The sequence below is a fragment of the Capra hircus genome, chromosome 4, assembly GCF_001704415.2.
Source record: "Capra hircus breed San Clemente chromosome 4, ASM170441v1, whole genome shotgun sequence".
NCBI lineage: Eukaryota > Metazoa > Chordata > Mammalia > Artiodactyla > Bovidae > Capra > Capra hircus.
In genome coordinates, this window is record NC_030811.1 from 80,171,702 (window position 1) to 80,185,980 (window position 14,279).

Genomic DNA, 14,279 nt, shown 5'->3' on the forward strand with positions numbered 1-14,279 from the left:
AATTTGCTTGCTGTGTATAACGTATCATGGAAATATACACAAAAACTGACAATACTGGGTGCTTCTGGGGCAGGACTTACATAGAGGTACAAGAAAAGTTTTCAAGTGTATCCTACTGGAAATTTTGAATTTTGGAATATCCAGATGCATTACTTTCACACACACACAAATAAATAAATGGGGAAAATAAGAACAATTGTTAAGAGTCAGCAGATTCTATCATATCAACAAGAAATTATAAACTCAACATTAAAAAGGAAAATTAAAGACACCTTTGGGGAATTCAATATGTTTTATTTTGCCAGGCACATGATTTCTTCAATATCCAATTAAATATTACTGTGCTAACTACATTTCCTTACACAGAGTGAACATTCACTGTAATGACAGTTTCATCATGCTAGAATCTATTCACAAACCTACACTTTGAAAAAAAGTGCATTTCTAGGAAATTTTATGTACAATACAAACGAAAAACACATCAAGTCATTGAACTGTCAAACTACACAAAGTAAAATCAACCAATCAACCACCAACATTTAGTGTGTGTTAACAATATTTTTGAGAAAGAAAATTTTCTTTACATTTGGCAGTTTTGTTCAAGAAGGGTCTCTATAATTTTAAAAGTAAAGTGATAAAAGTATATACAATATAATAATGTTTAAAGCAGAAGGCATTAAATAGCACAAATAATGTTATAAAACTAAACACCCTTATTGTCTATCAGTTTGTGTTTACATGAAGCAAGGGGACCTGTATAATTTACTTTATCCTTTGAGTCTAAAACAATTTTACTTTTAACTCTGTACATAGAATAGATTGACCACGAACACAGAAGATGGTTTCAGCTTTATACACATTTCTATTTGTGCGTGTAGAGTGGAAATAAAGAACTATTTGTATAACAAACTTCTTTAGAGGCTACTTTAGAATCATACACACATTTGGAACAATAGCTTTTATTAATACCTTTCTTTTTGAAGAAATATTATTTATGTTGTGTTTGTTACTGCTACTTTTGCTCCATTGAGGCCTCCCCTTGTAATATCATAATTTACCACTTAAATAAGTTACTCATATTCTTAGATTCTGATAAGTGATTAGATTAATTTTGACAATGATTTCAGTTCTTGACACTTTATATTATAGTGCTTAGAAAAGTAATATATTTATCTCGATTACTTTCTTTATGGATTGTTAACTACAAATAAAACTTCTGTATCAGATTTTGATTAGGTATATTATATAATTTCTCTTTGCACCTGGAAACATGGAAATTGTTAAATGTAAAACAAAACAGCAAAAGCTGTATTTTTAAAAGAAATACGAGGATATGAAGAAAATTTTATACTTCTCCCATCTAATTGGTATTTGGAATAAAAAAATGAATATTAAATTACTCTAAACACAGGATCCAAGTATATAATAATAAGATAGTTATTTTATTCATCACAGACTTACCACATTTGTATTTATATACCAGTGAATATGATGTACCAACATTCTTTTAAAATAAAGTATGTCTATTATTGTTCAAATTAGAAATTTTTTCACTTCTCCATAAGATGAGTGTCTCTCCAGCATATACAAAAGAGCATTAAAAAAAAAGAATTGGTGACTTAAAATTCCATAATGGTATCTGACGTTGGTAAAGTAAGCTAACCAATGAAATTAATTACTGAAGTTAAAAATTAGTAATATTTTTAATAAACTTCTGTCAATAAAATTTCTTTTTTTACCTTGTTTTTCTTTTTTCTCCCATTTTGATGGTTTTAGACCTCATATACAAGTTAGGTATTTCAAAAAATTTTTCTTCTTATATTTTTTAACTTGCCATGCAAACTACAAAATTAGAATAAACGTATTAATCGATTAAACTGTGTAAGATTATATTCTCTGAGTCTAAAATAACTTAAATATCTTCCAAAAAGGAAAGTGCTGTTGTTTGGAAGATGAGTATGTGACAATATAAACTTAAAAGCTTCACTGACATAACTCCAGTCAGATATTATTGGTGAGGGTTCCTTTTATCTTCCTGAAACAAGGGAACAGAGATCAGCGACAGATATCAGCAACTGACAATTTTTGCCGTCATAAAAATAACTAATACCATATTTCGCTGGAAGCATATAAACTCCATATTATCTTTTAATGAACTGCTAGCGTTTTATGCAACTTTTAGATTCCCTCTTCCTTGTCTTTATTTTTTATTCTACATTTCTTTTGACTCTGTTACAAGCATTTATTTCACTTTTACTATGTAAAAATTGTGAACCTGGCATTTGCTTTTGTATACAGATGACTGTCAATTAGAAACCTAAATCCTTAAAGCAAGGATAGAAGCTCTCAGGTTATAGCCCTCATTCAGTTAAGGGATGTAAGAATTCTAGTTTCATAGCCACCATATTGATTCTGAAGAAAAGGTACATAAAGATATAAATAAAATCTAGGTTAAGTTAAATCTTTCTATGCACCATGAGGACCATGACATGTCTAGGGTTGTCAATATCATACAAGAAAATGCATACTCATTTCAGTTCATGTAACATTCACCTTTCTCAGTGAGTAACCACCTTCTTTAGGAGTTTCCCACGGGTAAAGCACAGGATTCTTTGCTAAAAATTTGATCACTGAAGACAGACCTTTATTAATGGAAGCATAAGCCCCATTTAAGACAACATTATGACTCTGGCAGCTGATTCCTCCTATTTCTACTTTTCCGGCTATTGATGAGAGCCTTTAACTTGCCGTAGTCCCCTCTCATCTTCTGAGATTCTTCTCCCTGTTGATGCTGCTGCCGAGTGTCTTTGCAGTACTGATTAATCATCTGCATTTCTGAGTGGCTGAAAGCCCCCATGATGTCCTTCGGATGGAAGGGTAAAGCTCTTACAGAGCCGGCCCAGGTCCATGGAGACCATTTGTCTGTAACAACTGCCACCATTTCGGAATCTAAAACTTTAAAGTTGATTTTGGCTATGGTCTGCTTGAAGCTGTTTTCTGTTGCAATGCAGTGATACAATCCTTGGTCAGAATCCTGAACAGAGCGGATAAGGAGTCCTTGTGAAGTGGCTATGATTCGTTCATTCAGTTTGACCTGAAACAGAGATATCAGAGTTCTGAAATTCAACTCTATATATGCTAAAAAGGTGTGACTTGTAAAAAGAATTTCATAAGTTTTACAAAAGCATTGAGTACTAATTAACTTCCATCTTAGTGGACACACATTTTTGGAAAATTCCATTGCCTCTTTTTTATTTATTTATTTTTGCACATGAGATCTGGTTTCAGGGATACTGAATGTATTAAAGAGAAAGTAAAGGTATCACCCATATTGTCCCAAATAGCTTAAAGTGCATTCCCTTTGGGTAGAAGTAGTTTATTCACATCTAAGTGAGAGTTTTGAATGTTTCTAGAATGTAAATTACAGACAACATATATATATCTATGAAATTCACAGTTTAAACTATCTATTTTACCCTGTATTTGTTGCCTGTTATTGTAACAAAAATACTTCTTGAGTAAGAACATGAAGCCATAATTAAATCATTGAATTTTACCTTTTTTTCAATGAATGAATGAATATTCTGCTAACTAATAATTGATTAAGCTGAGGCAGAGTTCTGAATATTATTGAGGAGTTTTTCCAATTATGTAACACAAAGAATGACTAAAAATAAGCTGGAACTTATAAGTACTCCAAGTGATTTTACTTTCCAAGAAAAGTAATAAGCTATGAGGTGAATATTTAATTATTTTACAGGCTTATGCTGGAAAAATATTATTTTCTGGACGTAAGCTAAATTCTGAAATCCATTTCCTTACAGGGCCAGCTATAGTATTATCAGTGAACACACAAAAACCTAAGTGGTAAGTAGTTCCTTCATATATATACTCAGGAATGCTCTTTCATTGAAGGAAAGAAATTTGACCCAAAGAAAAATAAGAATGAATGTGAAATGTTTTTCTAAATGATAAATTTCTATATAAATACATATTTTATTATTAATGAAATACAAACCAAAGATAGGTTATTTTAGATAAAAAGTAACTCACATACAAAAGCAGAAAAATATATGAACAGAACCGAACTAGAAAAGAGAGATTAAGAAAAAGGACTGAAACATATAAAGCAAAGCTTTTATGTTCATTCAGTTTTTAAAGCTTTAATATGCCTTAGAAATAGCTTAAATCATGTATAAATGCATACAGAAATAAAAAAGAGAGTCTTTTCTATTTGCATGAAATTGAGAAAAATTTTGGAGGCTAATTTGATAATATTCATTAATGTTTATATATAAGATTCAGTGCAGATATTTTATTTATAGGAATTTATATAGAATACGTGGTCTAACTAACATGCAGATATTCACTCACATGAATTTTCAAAAATTTTAAATAATTTTTTGGCCACACCATACAGCATGCAGGATCCTTGCTCTCCGATTGAATCCATGCCCCCTACAGTGGAAGCATGGAGTCTTAACCACAGGATTGCCAGGGAAGTCCCTACCTGATACTTCTGATAAGAGGAAAAACAAGAAATAATGTAATCAGTAGATAGCTTTAGTAAAGGCAAAGTATGGTCCTATAGTGAATACTATGCAGCCAAGAAAAATAAAGTGGCTCCATACATACTAATACTGAAAAGTGTGTGTGTGTCTCACAGAGAAAGAGATACAAAGAAGGAAAGAGAGGAAAATAGGAAAATTATGGAGACTAGTTGGAGGACTATATAATTCTTAGCAGCCTATACTCTGAGAAGTGGGAATGAGTACTGAAGTGGAGGAGAGGAGGGCTTTTAGTCTTTATGCTATTCAATATGAACTATCTGCATTTTTCTCTGAAAGTTTTTACCACTTGTCTTACTAAAAAAAAAAAAAGTTCAGTATTTACACATCATAAATGTGAGAAATATGTGTATGTTTGCCTAAATTACTGAAGAAGAATTAAGATAAATTTAATTAAATATTAATAGCTTATTCAAATAAAGTGATAGTGAGTGGAAATGTGCTCTGCTTAAATTCTAGACAGACCAGAATTTCATAATTAGGGTTAAGGTTTTTCATTATCTTAAATTATAGTATTCTTCTGTTTTTGAGGTTGGGAAAAAAATCAAGATAGCCATGTATGTCTCCACATTTTTGAAATTCTGAAATAAAACATTATAAATATCATGAAAGAGATAAAACACAAGATACACTCCTTTTAAAATTTCATTTGTTAATTTCTGTGACATGTAGTCAAGCCTGTATATATTCATGTATTTTAATTTTACACAATAGAAATTATATTCATCCATTACATATTTTTCCACTGAACTTTTTACTGAATAAAAGAACAGCATTTATCTATGTTAGGTAAGCCCCTGTTTGAGCTGTGGCTTTCCAACTCACATGCACATATACAGACTTTTTTGGCAGGATGGTTCGTGTCCACATGACATGTTCAAACCTAAGAATCCATCCCTGTATGATAATCATCACCATCATACATTATGACTTCTACCCCAGAGTAGTCTAGAAGGCAATCATTCTTATGCTCCACATCCACTCAAAACAATTTAAAATTAATTAGACTACAGATATTTCAAGACTAATTTGGTGATAGATAGCCACAAAACAAGCCTCAATATTTTTTATTAATGAAAAAATTTAAAAAATTTTATAAAGTTCTGCAGCAAGAAGGGGCCCTGAAGTCCACTGAGCCCATCTTTTCCCAGATATTTAAGTCTCATCTTATGTAAGTCGTCATCAGCTTATGGTTTAATATTCCTGTGACAGGGAACACAAAATTTCCTAAACAGCTCATAACATCTTTGCATAGGCAGGTCTGAGAGTTGGAAAGCATTTCCTCAAAAAGAGCTAACATCTACTGTAGTAATTCTGATGCAATGCTTCGCTTAGGACTGTATCCATTCTACGTAGCTCTCATTAACCTAATATGTAGTATGGAAACTGCATAACAGAAAACACCCAAGTGCTGAAGGCTCTATTCTTCCCTTCCCTCCATCACACTTTGTGACATACTCTTAACACCACTGCAGTTTCGGGTACTTTAAGGCTTTATATATACATATGTATTTTTCTTCTCATCCCCTCATTAGTTAGGACAATGTGACATCAATATTATGGAATTCATTATTTATAATATTTCACTCTACGCTGTTTTACAATGTTTTCCTTTTAAAACAGCTCTTTATAATCAGTGAAAGGTTAATACAAGTGTCCTTTCATTTGAAAGTCAAGGTTTTTTTTTTTTTTAACCTATCACTTAATAAAGGCAATGGTCCCATAAATAATGATTCCACACGTTACCTATAACAAACCCCCAAGAGTTATGAATAATAAAGCAATGGAAGCATTACCACACAGCGGAAAAATGCTCTTTATCATAAAGGTTATAGTTAAGTGGAATTTCTTGTTGAGAAAAATTGAACTTTTTCAAAAGCCACTTTTATCTTGTGAATCACACAAAGGTGCTGTTGTGTGAGAACCTGGCTTCTGGATTTGCGCACATCTTGTTTCTTTTACAAATGCCTCCTTACATCAGTACCCCCATCTGAGTGTGCAAGCTCTTGCTTTAATCACTGTGTTATAGAGGTGAGCAGGCAGATAGGATTTCTAATTAATCCATCAACTCAATGGACAAAGGATTTTAAAGAAGGTGGCACCTGTCATCCCAAAGACATTAAAGGATGTTCGTACGTCCTTCCTTTTTTGTTTGATCTGTGCCTCACTGAGGGATGGTGATTTAATGCTCTTTCCAAGCCCTGATTGATTGCTGCTCCCGCATTACTCACCTCTTTCCTCCTGTCTTTGTCTTTCTGTAACAACCACTTGATAGATGCCTGTGGAGACTTGGGGGCACACTCAAGAAAAGTGGTGTTATTTTTTACTCCATACTGAACAATTTCAGCTGCATTTCTGTATGCTGAAGAGCAAAAATAAAATGAGAGAGAATGAGAGAGAAGCAATGGAATTTGGATCATATTTTCTTATACAAATGTTTATTTCTCTATAAAATTGTGAGCAACTAAAGCAAAGCCCAAAGACAGTCTTAATTAGTTAACAAGTTTATACATTGTTTAGTGTGTTTAACCTAAAAGGAAGGAGAGAAAGATACAAGGGCATCAATGTTTATTCAAGAATCACTTTAAAAAAAAAAAGAATTACTTTACACCAAGGAATGCACTTAATATCACCTTGAACATTTAATTATTACAACATCTTTGTGAATTACATTTTCTCAGCTTTCATAGGCTGTGAGTTATGAAAAAACATATCCTAGGCAAAGAGTAAGTGCCAGGCAATACCAAGGCCAGGTTCATCCCACCCCTAAACGCCACACTCAGTGTGGTATAGATGAAATTCAGAAACACTGGGAAAAGGCAGAAAGCAAGGTGTGGCCACAGTGGGATGTCATGGTTGAGAAAATAGTCTTTGACCTCAGAGATACCGGAGGTAAAATCTTGACTTTATCACTACCAGCTGTATAACCTTAGAGAAGTTATTTAACATCTCTGTGCTTCAGTTTTACTTGGTTCTAAAACAGCTATTTTCAGACATTGTTATACTTAAATTCTTAAATTAGGAAGAGTATTCAGTATAGTTATGTGGTAGCTTAGACATGGGCAGAAATCTCATTCATAAAGTATGAATAGGAATAGATCCGACTTTAGAATAATTTCTTGAGCAGTAAGTGACGTAATTTATTTCAAAAAGCACTTAGCTCAGATTTTGACACAAAAATCAACACTGATGTTTGTTCCTCGTGACCTCTGTTGCCAATACTCTTACCACTATGACTACTGCTACTGTAAGTGGGAACTGACACACAGATTTCTAAAATACTCAGCAAACAGAGAAATAGTAATCTGGATTTATTCCCTCAGTTATACGTATGAAACAGTTAGGCAAAAATGTGTCTTAATTTTCTTCTTGTGCTTTGTGTAGCTAGTGACAAGAATGTCATTATTTAAATAAAAACAAAAAGGCCTGTGCTCACAAAGGTTAGCGACAGGAGTCTGTGTTAACCATGAACTCCAGAACCTCTATAGCACCTTGGTAAGCCTCGAGGAAGGTCTGGTGGGGTGGAGGTGGAGGGAGGGGTTCAGCGGAAAAATTATAACATAATGTCTCCATGTCAGGATGGGAAGAAAGGAATTAGATTAATCGTAAGACACATGGCCAGACTGCTGAAAGTGTATAGTACGGTTGTAAACTGTAAAATTCAGAGCAGGATAACTCGTAATAGCCAAAAATTGGAAGCAGTGCAAGTGTTCCTTGACGGATACACACACACACACACACACACACACGCACGCACAATGGGTTACATTTTTGCCTTAAGCAGGAAAAATATTCTGACACACGTTACAACATGAATGAACCCTAAATAAGACACTGTTGTTGTCTGGTTCACTGCTGGGCTCCTTCTGTCCATGGGATTTCCCACACAAGAATTCTAGAGTGGGTTGCCATCTCCTTCTCTCAGGGATATTTCCAATCCAGGGACTGAACCTGCGTCTCCTAAATTTCAGGCAGATTCTTTATTACTGAACCACCCAGGAAATCTTGAAGAAGACATTAGGCTAATAAGCCAGTTATAAAAGGACAAATATTGTATGGTTCCACTTATATGAGATATTTAGACTATTTAGAATCATAGAGACAGAAATTAGAACAGTGGTTGCTACAAGGTGGGGAAGGGAGAATAGGGAGTTAGTGTTTAATGGGTATGGAGTTTAACTTTGGGATGATGAAAAAATTTCAGTGATGGATGGTGGTACTAGTCGTACAACATCGTCGATATACTTTATGCCACAGAACTGTACACTCTAAAATGGTTAAAATAGTAACTTCTGTTATGCTATTTATCACAGGAAAAAACAAACAAGATATCTTTTCTTCAGTGGTAAACAAAAATAAAGTACATTTTTTCTTCAGAAAGAAAATAATGGCTAGAAAAATCCATAATAACTATCTTTGTGAAAGACTTACCAAGTAACATATCCAAGGATATCTGTGTTCCTGGACTTTTCTTTTACATAAATCTTAGTATATGTACAAATAATATTTAATTTTTAATGACCATAATGAACGCCTCTAATTTGTACAGTGAATCTTTATTTAAAATGACACATTTTGATTTATCACAGATTTCCCATACTAAAATATGATATGGAGCACTGCTCCTCTTTACCAAGTTTGACCGCTTTTAATTACCTTTTAGGTTAAATCCTCTGCATTGAGTCAGTGGATTTCCATGTCTCACATCTTGTCTTCGGCTCCTCCTATGAAGTGCAGAAATATATACAAGCGACTTAGAATCAACATTGCCAATTATGATGTATTTAAAAGACTTCATTTTAAATTGTGCAATCTTATGATTGCCTAAGGTTTCATAAAGAAAAAGGATCTGATTACCCGTATTTTTTGTTCAGTGCTTCAAATATCATGTGGGCACTTTGTTTTCAATTTGAATTAATTCAGAGTTTCCCTATCTATCACTCACGATAGATGAACCTCCTATTATATGTACTTCCTACATAGATGCTAGATTCCAAATTAGTAGGGTAAATTTTTATTTTAGAGACAGTCCTAGAAAAGTTTCTAATACAATAACCTCCAAAGTATAAGCTTACTAGCATCTTCCACTTTATAATTTTTTCTTACTTTCAAACCAGTTCCAGAAACATTAAAAAGTGTCCAGAACCAGAGAGACAAAGAAATGGATATTTATATTAGGTTAAGCAAAATGTTTCATTTACTAGACTAAGCATTTTCCTTCATGTTCTTATTGTAAAAGTTTTCAAGACTGTAGAAACCTGGATATACACATACAACGAATGATGGCAACCTACACTCGTAAATTGCTGTGTTGTGCCACGTTTATATGTCCTCTCATATCCAAGTATATGTTATATATATACTACGTATGCACATATATGATATACATACCACGTATGCACATATATGAAGACCTTTAGAAAATAAGTTGCAGACATGATAATTTTATATGCTTAAATGTATGTACCTTCTAAGAATGAGTAATTTCTCTATATAACATTATAGTTATACTAACCATATCAATATTTATTTAATGATATCATATAAAGTACATTCTATATTGAAATTTCACTAGCTTTGCTACTCAAAATATTCCTTATGCATTTTTAAAAGTTTATTCAGGATCCAAACAAGGTTCAATCATTGCCTTTAGTTGTTACATATCATCGATTTAAGCATTTCAAAATTTTAGCTCATCCTTTTAAAATTGTTCACTATTTAAATAAAAGTTTAAAATTATTTGCAAACTAATTTCTTGTCTTAGATTCACTTATCTATTAGTGTCAATTATATTACATAATACAACAAATCAAAACAGAGTGATTGAAATGACCTTAGCAATGAATTATGGACATGAACCTTGTTATAAAGGAGAAGGAACAGAATGTTCTTTATTGTGATTAACAGGTGTAAACTGATTGTCTATTATCAACTCTGAAAAGTATATATGGATGAGCATATCATTTAACTGGGCTAGTGAAGTTTCTCTTAATATGTTTATCCTTAATGATAAATTAAAATATTCAGTAAGAGAAAGAAAATATTAACACTGGGCTTATAAAATCTGCAAATCATAATTAACCTCAAGGTCAATAATAATGAAAAAAAAGTTATGGCAAACAGATAATAGTTTATATAATCAAAGGATTATATAAATCTATTTATGAAATATAGGTATAAAACTTTGTGTCATTTAAGGATTCTCTTCCCCCGAAAGCCACATGATCCCTATTCAGTTGAATATTTCTCGACAATTACAAACACAAACTAGTGGAAGTCACTCTTGTCTCAGGAATTATGATTAATACTGTACTTTAGAATAGGTCCTAAATCAGGTTTTTACTGCATTGTATTTGGTATATTATGAAGTCACACAATTATTTACTACCAGCCAACTTGTGAGTATATATTGTATGAGAACCACGTGATAGTTCTTATAGTTGAACTGGTCATTTTCAGCCGTCTAAGAAGGAAATGGCAACGCACTCCAGTGTTCTTGCCTGGAGAATCCCAGGGACGGCGGAGCCTGGTGGGCTGCCGTCTATGGGGTCGCACAGAGTTGGACACGACTGAAGTGACTTAGCAGCAGCAGCAGCAAGTAAGCAATATTGTTCACAATAGTTTAATTTATTGTCACAGGATCAGCACTATGTTATGGTTTACTCAAGTACATGGGCCTTTATGCTTAGCAATCTGAATTTGCAGTATCATATTCCTTCCGGACTTTTAAATATCAAAAAACATTGTTACGGCTTTGCTTTAACAATGAGAACAATAAGGCAGCCATCTGAGTTCTCCATATCTGTCACCCAGGGATCAAACCTGGGTCTCCTGTACTGCAGGCAGACTCTTTAATGTCTGAGCCACGAGGGAAGCCCCTTCTATACGTATAGATTCCCTTTTAGGTATTTGTAGAACATTGTGAAAGCATGATGGTAGACAGTCATATTACACTGCATGCGGGACTGGGGATTTGGCTCAAGATGTCAGTTTCCTCCATTATATTCTATTCTTTTAGATAAACAATGAGATTATTTTCTTGCTGTGTAAAAAGCAGGTATTTACTTGAAGGGTAAATTTATTCTCGTTTTAACATTTCCAACTACATGTCTATATCCAGAATAAATAACATTAGAGATTAAATTGTATGTAGTTATGTATGGATGTGAGAGTTGAACTATAAAGACAGCTGCGTGCTGAAGAATTGATGCTTTTGAACTGGGGTCTTGGAGAAGACTCTTGAGAGTCCTTTGGACTGCAAGTTAATCCAATCTGTCAATCCTAAGGGAAATCAGTACTGAATATTCATTGGAAGGACTGATGCTGAAGCTGAAACTCCAATACTTTGGCCACCTGATGCAAAGAACTGATTCATTGGAAAAGACCCTGATGCTGGGAAAGATTGAAGGTGGGAGGAAAAGGGGCAACAGAGGATAAGATGGTTGGATGGCACCACTGATGTGATAAACTTAAATTTGAATAGGCTCCGGAAATTGGTGATAGACAGGGAAACCTGGTGTGCTGCAGTCCATGGGGTCACAAAGAGGCGGACACGACTGAGTGACTAAACTGAACTGATACAAATGCACAAATATTTAATGTGCTTGAGGATAAAGAGGAAAAATGCTTAACGCTGTTTACTATGAAAAACAGTAAAATGTTACTATGAAAAAGATGTCTTTTTTAAAAAAGAAACTACTCAGCCAACGACATTAACAACCTTATTATGTCAAAGTACACCCTCCCTTGATTTCCAAGTATAGCTGTACTTCTTTGTTTCCATACAAAGGGACATGCTTTTGATTTTTATGCCTATGAATTCCTCTGCATGATCTTTGTCTTCCAGTTACAGTGCAATCGAAAATAAAACTAAAGTAGTTAACACTATCAGATAAGATAAAAATACTCCAAATGATCCTTTACATTATTGCTATTTAATCTCCAAACAAAATAACTACTACATATGGGAATTTAGGAAATAATTCATACAGCAAACATGTTTTGCATTCACTAAAACTGTATGCTTTAAAAAATTTGGGAATAATGTGGAGAATTTAAATATTATAGATAGTTTTAATGAAACTCCCAGTAGGCTAGCCAAAGACAGGTAAGGGTAGACCAAGTAATATCTTATAGATGTGTGTATACACACACACACACACACACAGGTCAAAACCATAAAAAGACATCACTTCATACCTATTAGAATGGTTTAAAGAGTGGGGAGTTCTCTTACTGTCTACATTTTCTTTCAGGAGTTTTGTGGTTTCATGTCTTATGTTCAACTGTTCAATTCATTTTCAGTAAATATTTGCATGTGGTGTATGGCAGTAGTCTAGTTTCATTCTTTTCTTTTACATGTGAAGGTCAAGTTTTCTCAATATCATCTACTGAAGAGACTTTCCTTTCCACTGTGTATTTTTTTGGTTCCTTTGTTGCAAATTAATTGACCATAAATGCCTAGGTTTATTTCTGGCTCTCTAGTTTCTTCTGTTGGAGAAGGAAATGGCAACCCAGTCCAGTGCTCTTGCCTGGAGAATCCCAGAGACGGGGGAGCCTGGTGGGCTGCTGTCTATGGGGTCACACAGAGTCGGACACGACTGAAGCGACTTAGCAGCAGCAGCAGCAGCAGCAGTTTCTTCTACTGATCTATGTACCTGTTGTTATGCCAATACCATACTCTTCTGATTACTATAGCTTTGTATAGTAATCTGAAGACTATACTCCCAGTCTGAAGTCAGGGAGCAAGATTCTTCTTTCTAAGATGGCTTCAGATAGCCAGGGACTTTTGTAGTTCCATACAAATTTTAGGATTCTTTTTTCTATTTCTGTGAAAAATATCATTGGAATTTTGATAGGGATCATCTTTAATCTGTTTATTGTTTTGGATAGTATAAACACTTTAGCAATATAAATATTCTAACCCAAGAGTATGAAAAAACTTTCCATTTATTTGTGTCTTCTTAATTATTTTTTCCATAAATGACTTACAGTTTCAATCTTTTATCTCCTTCATTAAATTTATTCCTAAATATTTAATTCTTTTTGATGCAGCTATAAATGGGATTATTCTCCCTTAATTTTTCTTTCTTCTGGTTTGTTATTCAGTTCAGTTCAGTTCAGTCACTCAGTCATGTCCGACTCTTTTCAACCCCATGAACCACAGCACGCCAGGCCTCCATGTCCATCACCAACTTCCGGAGTTCACCCAAACTCATGTCCATTGAGTTGGTGACGCCATCTAACCATCTCATTCTCTGTCATCCCCTTCTCCTCCTGCCTTCAATCTTTCCCAACACCAGGGTCTTTTCAAATGAGTCAGCTCTTCACATCAGGTGGCCAAAGTACTGGAGTTTCAGCTTCAACATCAGTCTAGTCAATGAACACCAAGGAAAGATCTCAAGGATGGACTGGTTGCATCTTCATGCAGTCCAAGGGCCTCTCAAGAGTCTTCTCCAATACCACAGTTAAAAAGCATCAATTCTTTGGCACTCAGCTTTCTCTATAGTCCAACTCTCACATCCATACATGACTACTGGAAAAACCGTAGCCTTGACGAGACAGACCTTTGTTGACGAAGTAATGTCTCTGCTTTTTAATATCCTATCTAGGTTGGTCATAACTTTTCTCCCAAGTAGTAAGCATCTTTTAATTTCATGGCTGTAATCACCATTTGCAGTGACTTTGGAGCTCCTCAAAATAAAGTCAGCC

General features: G+C 34.0%; 1 protein-coding gene across 1 annotated transcript in view; it reads right to left on the reverse strand.

Moving 5' to 3' along the window:
• The window catches only part of SEMA3C (semaphorin 3C), a 207,342-nt gene continuing 193,336 nt past the window's right edge, over positions 274-14,279 (reverse strand). The window contains exons 16-18 of the mRNA XM_005679082.3: positions 9,225-9,292; positions 6,800-6,930; positions 274-3,094 (exon numbers count right to left, since the gene is read on the reverse strand). Of these exons, the coding sequence (XP_005679139.1) occupies positions 2,681-3,094; positions 6,800-6,930; positions 9,225-9,292 (613 nt within the window). The 3' untranslated portion in view covers positions 274-2,680. The remainder of the gene's footprint in view (positions 3,095-6,799; positions 6,931-9,224; positions 9,293-14,279) is intronic.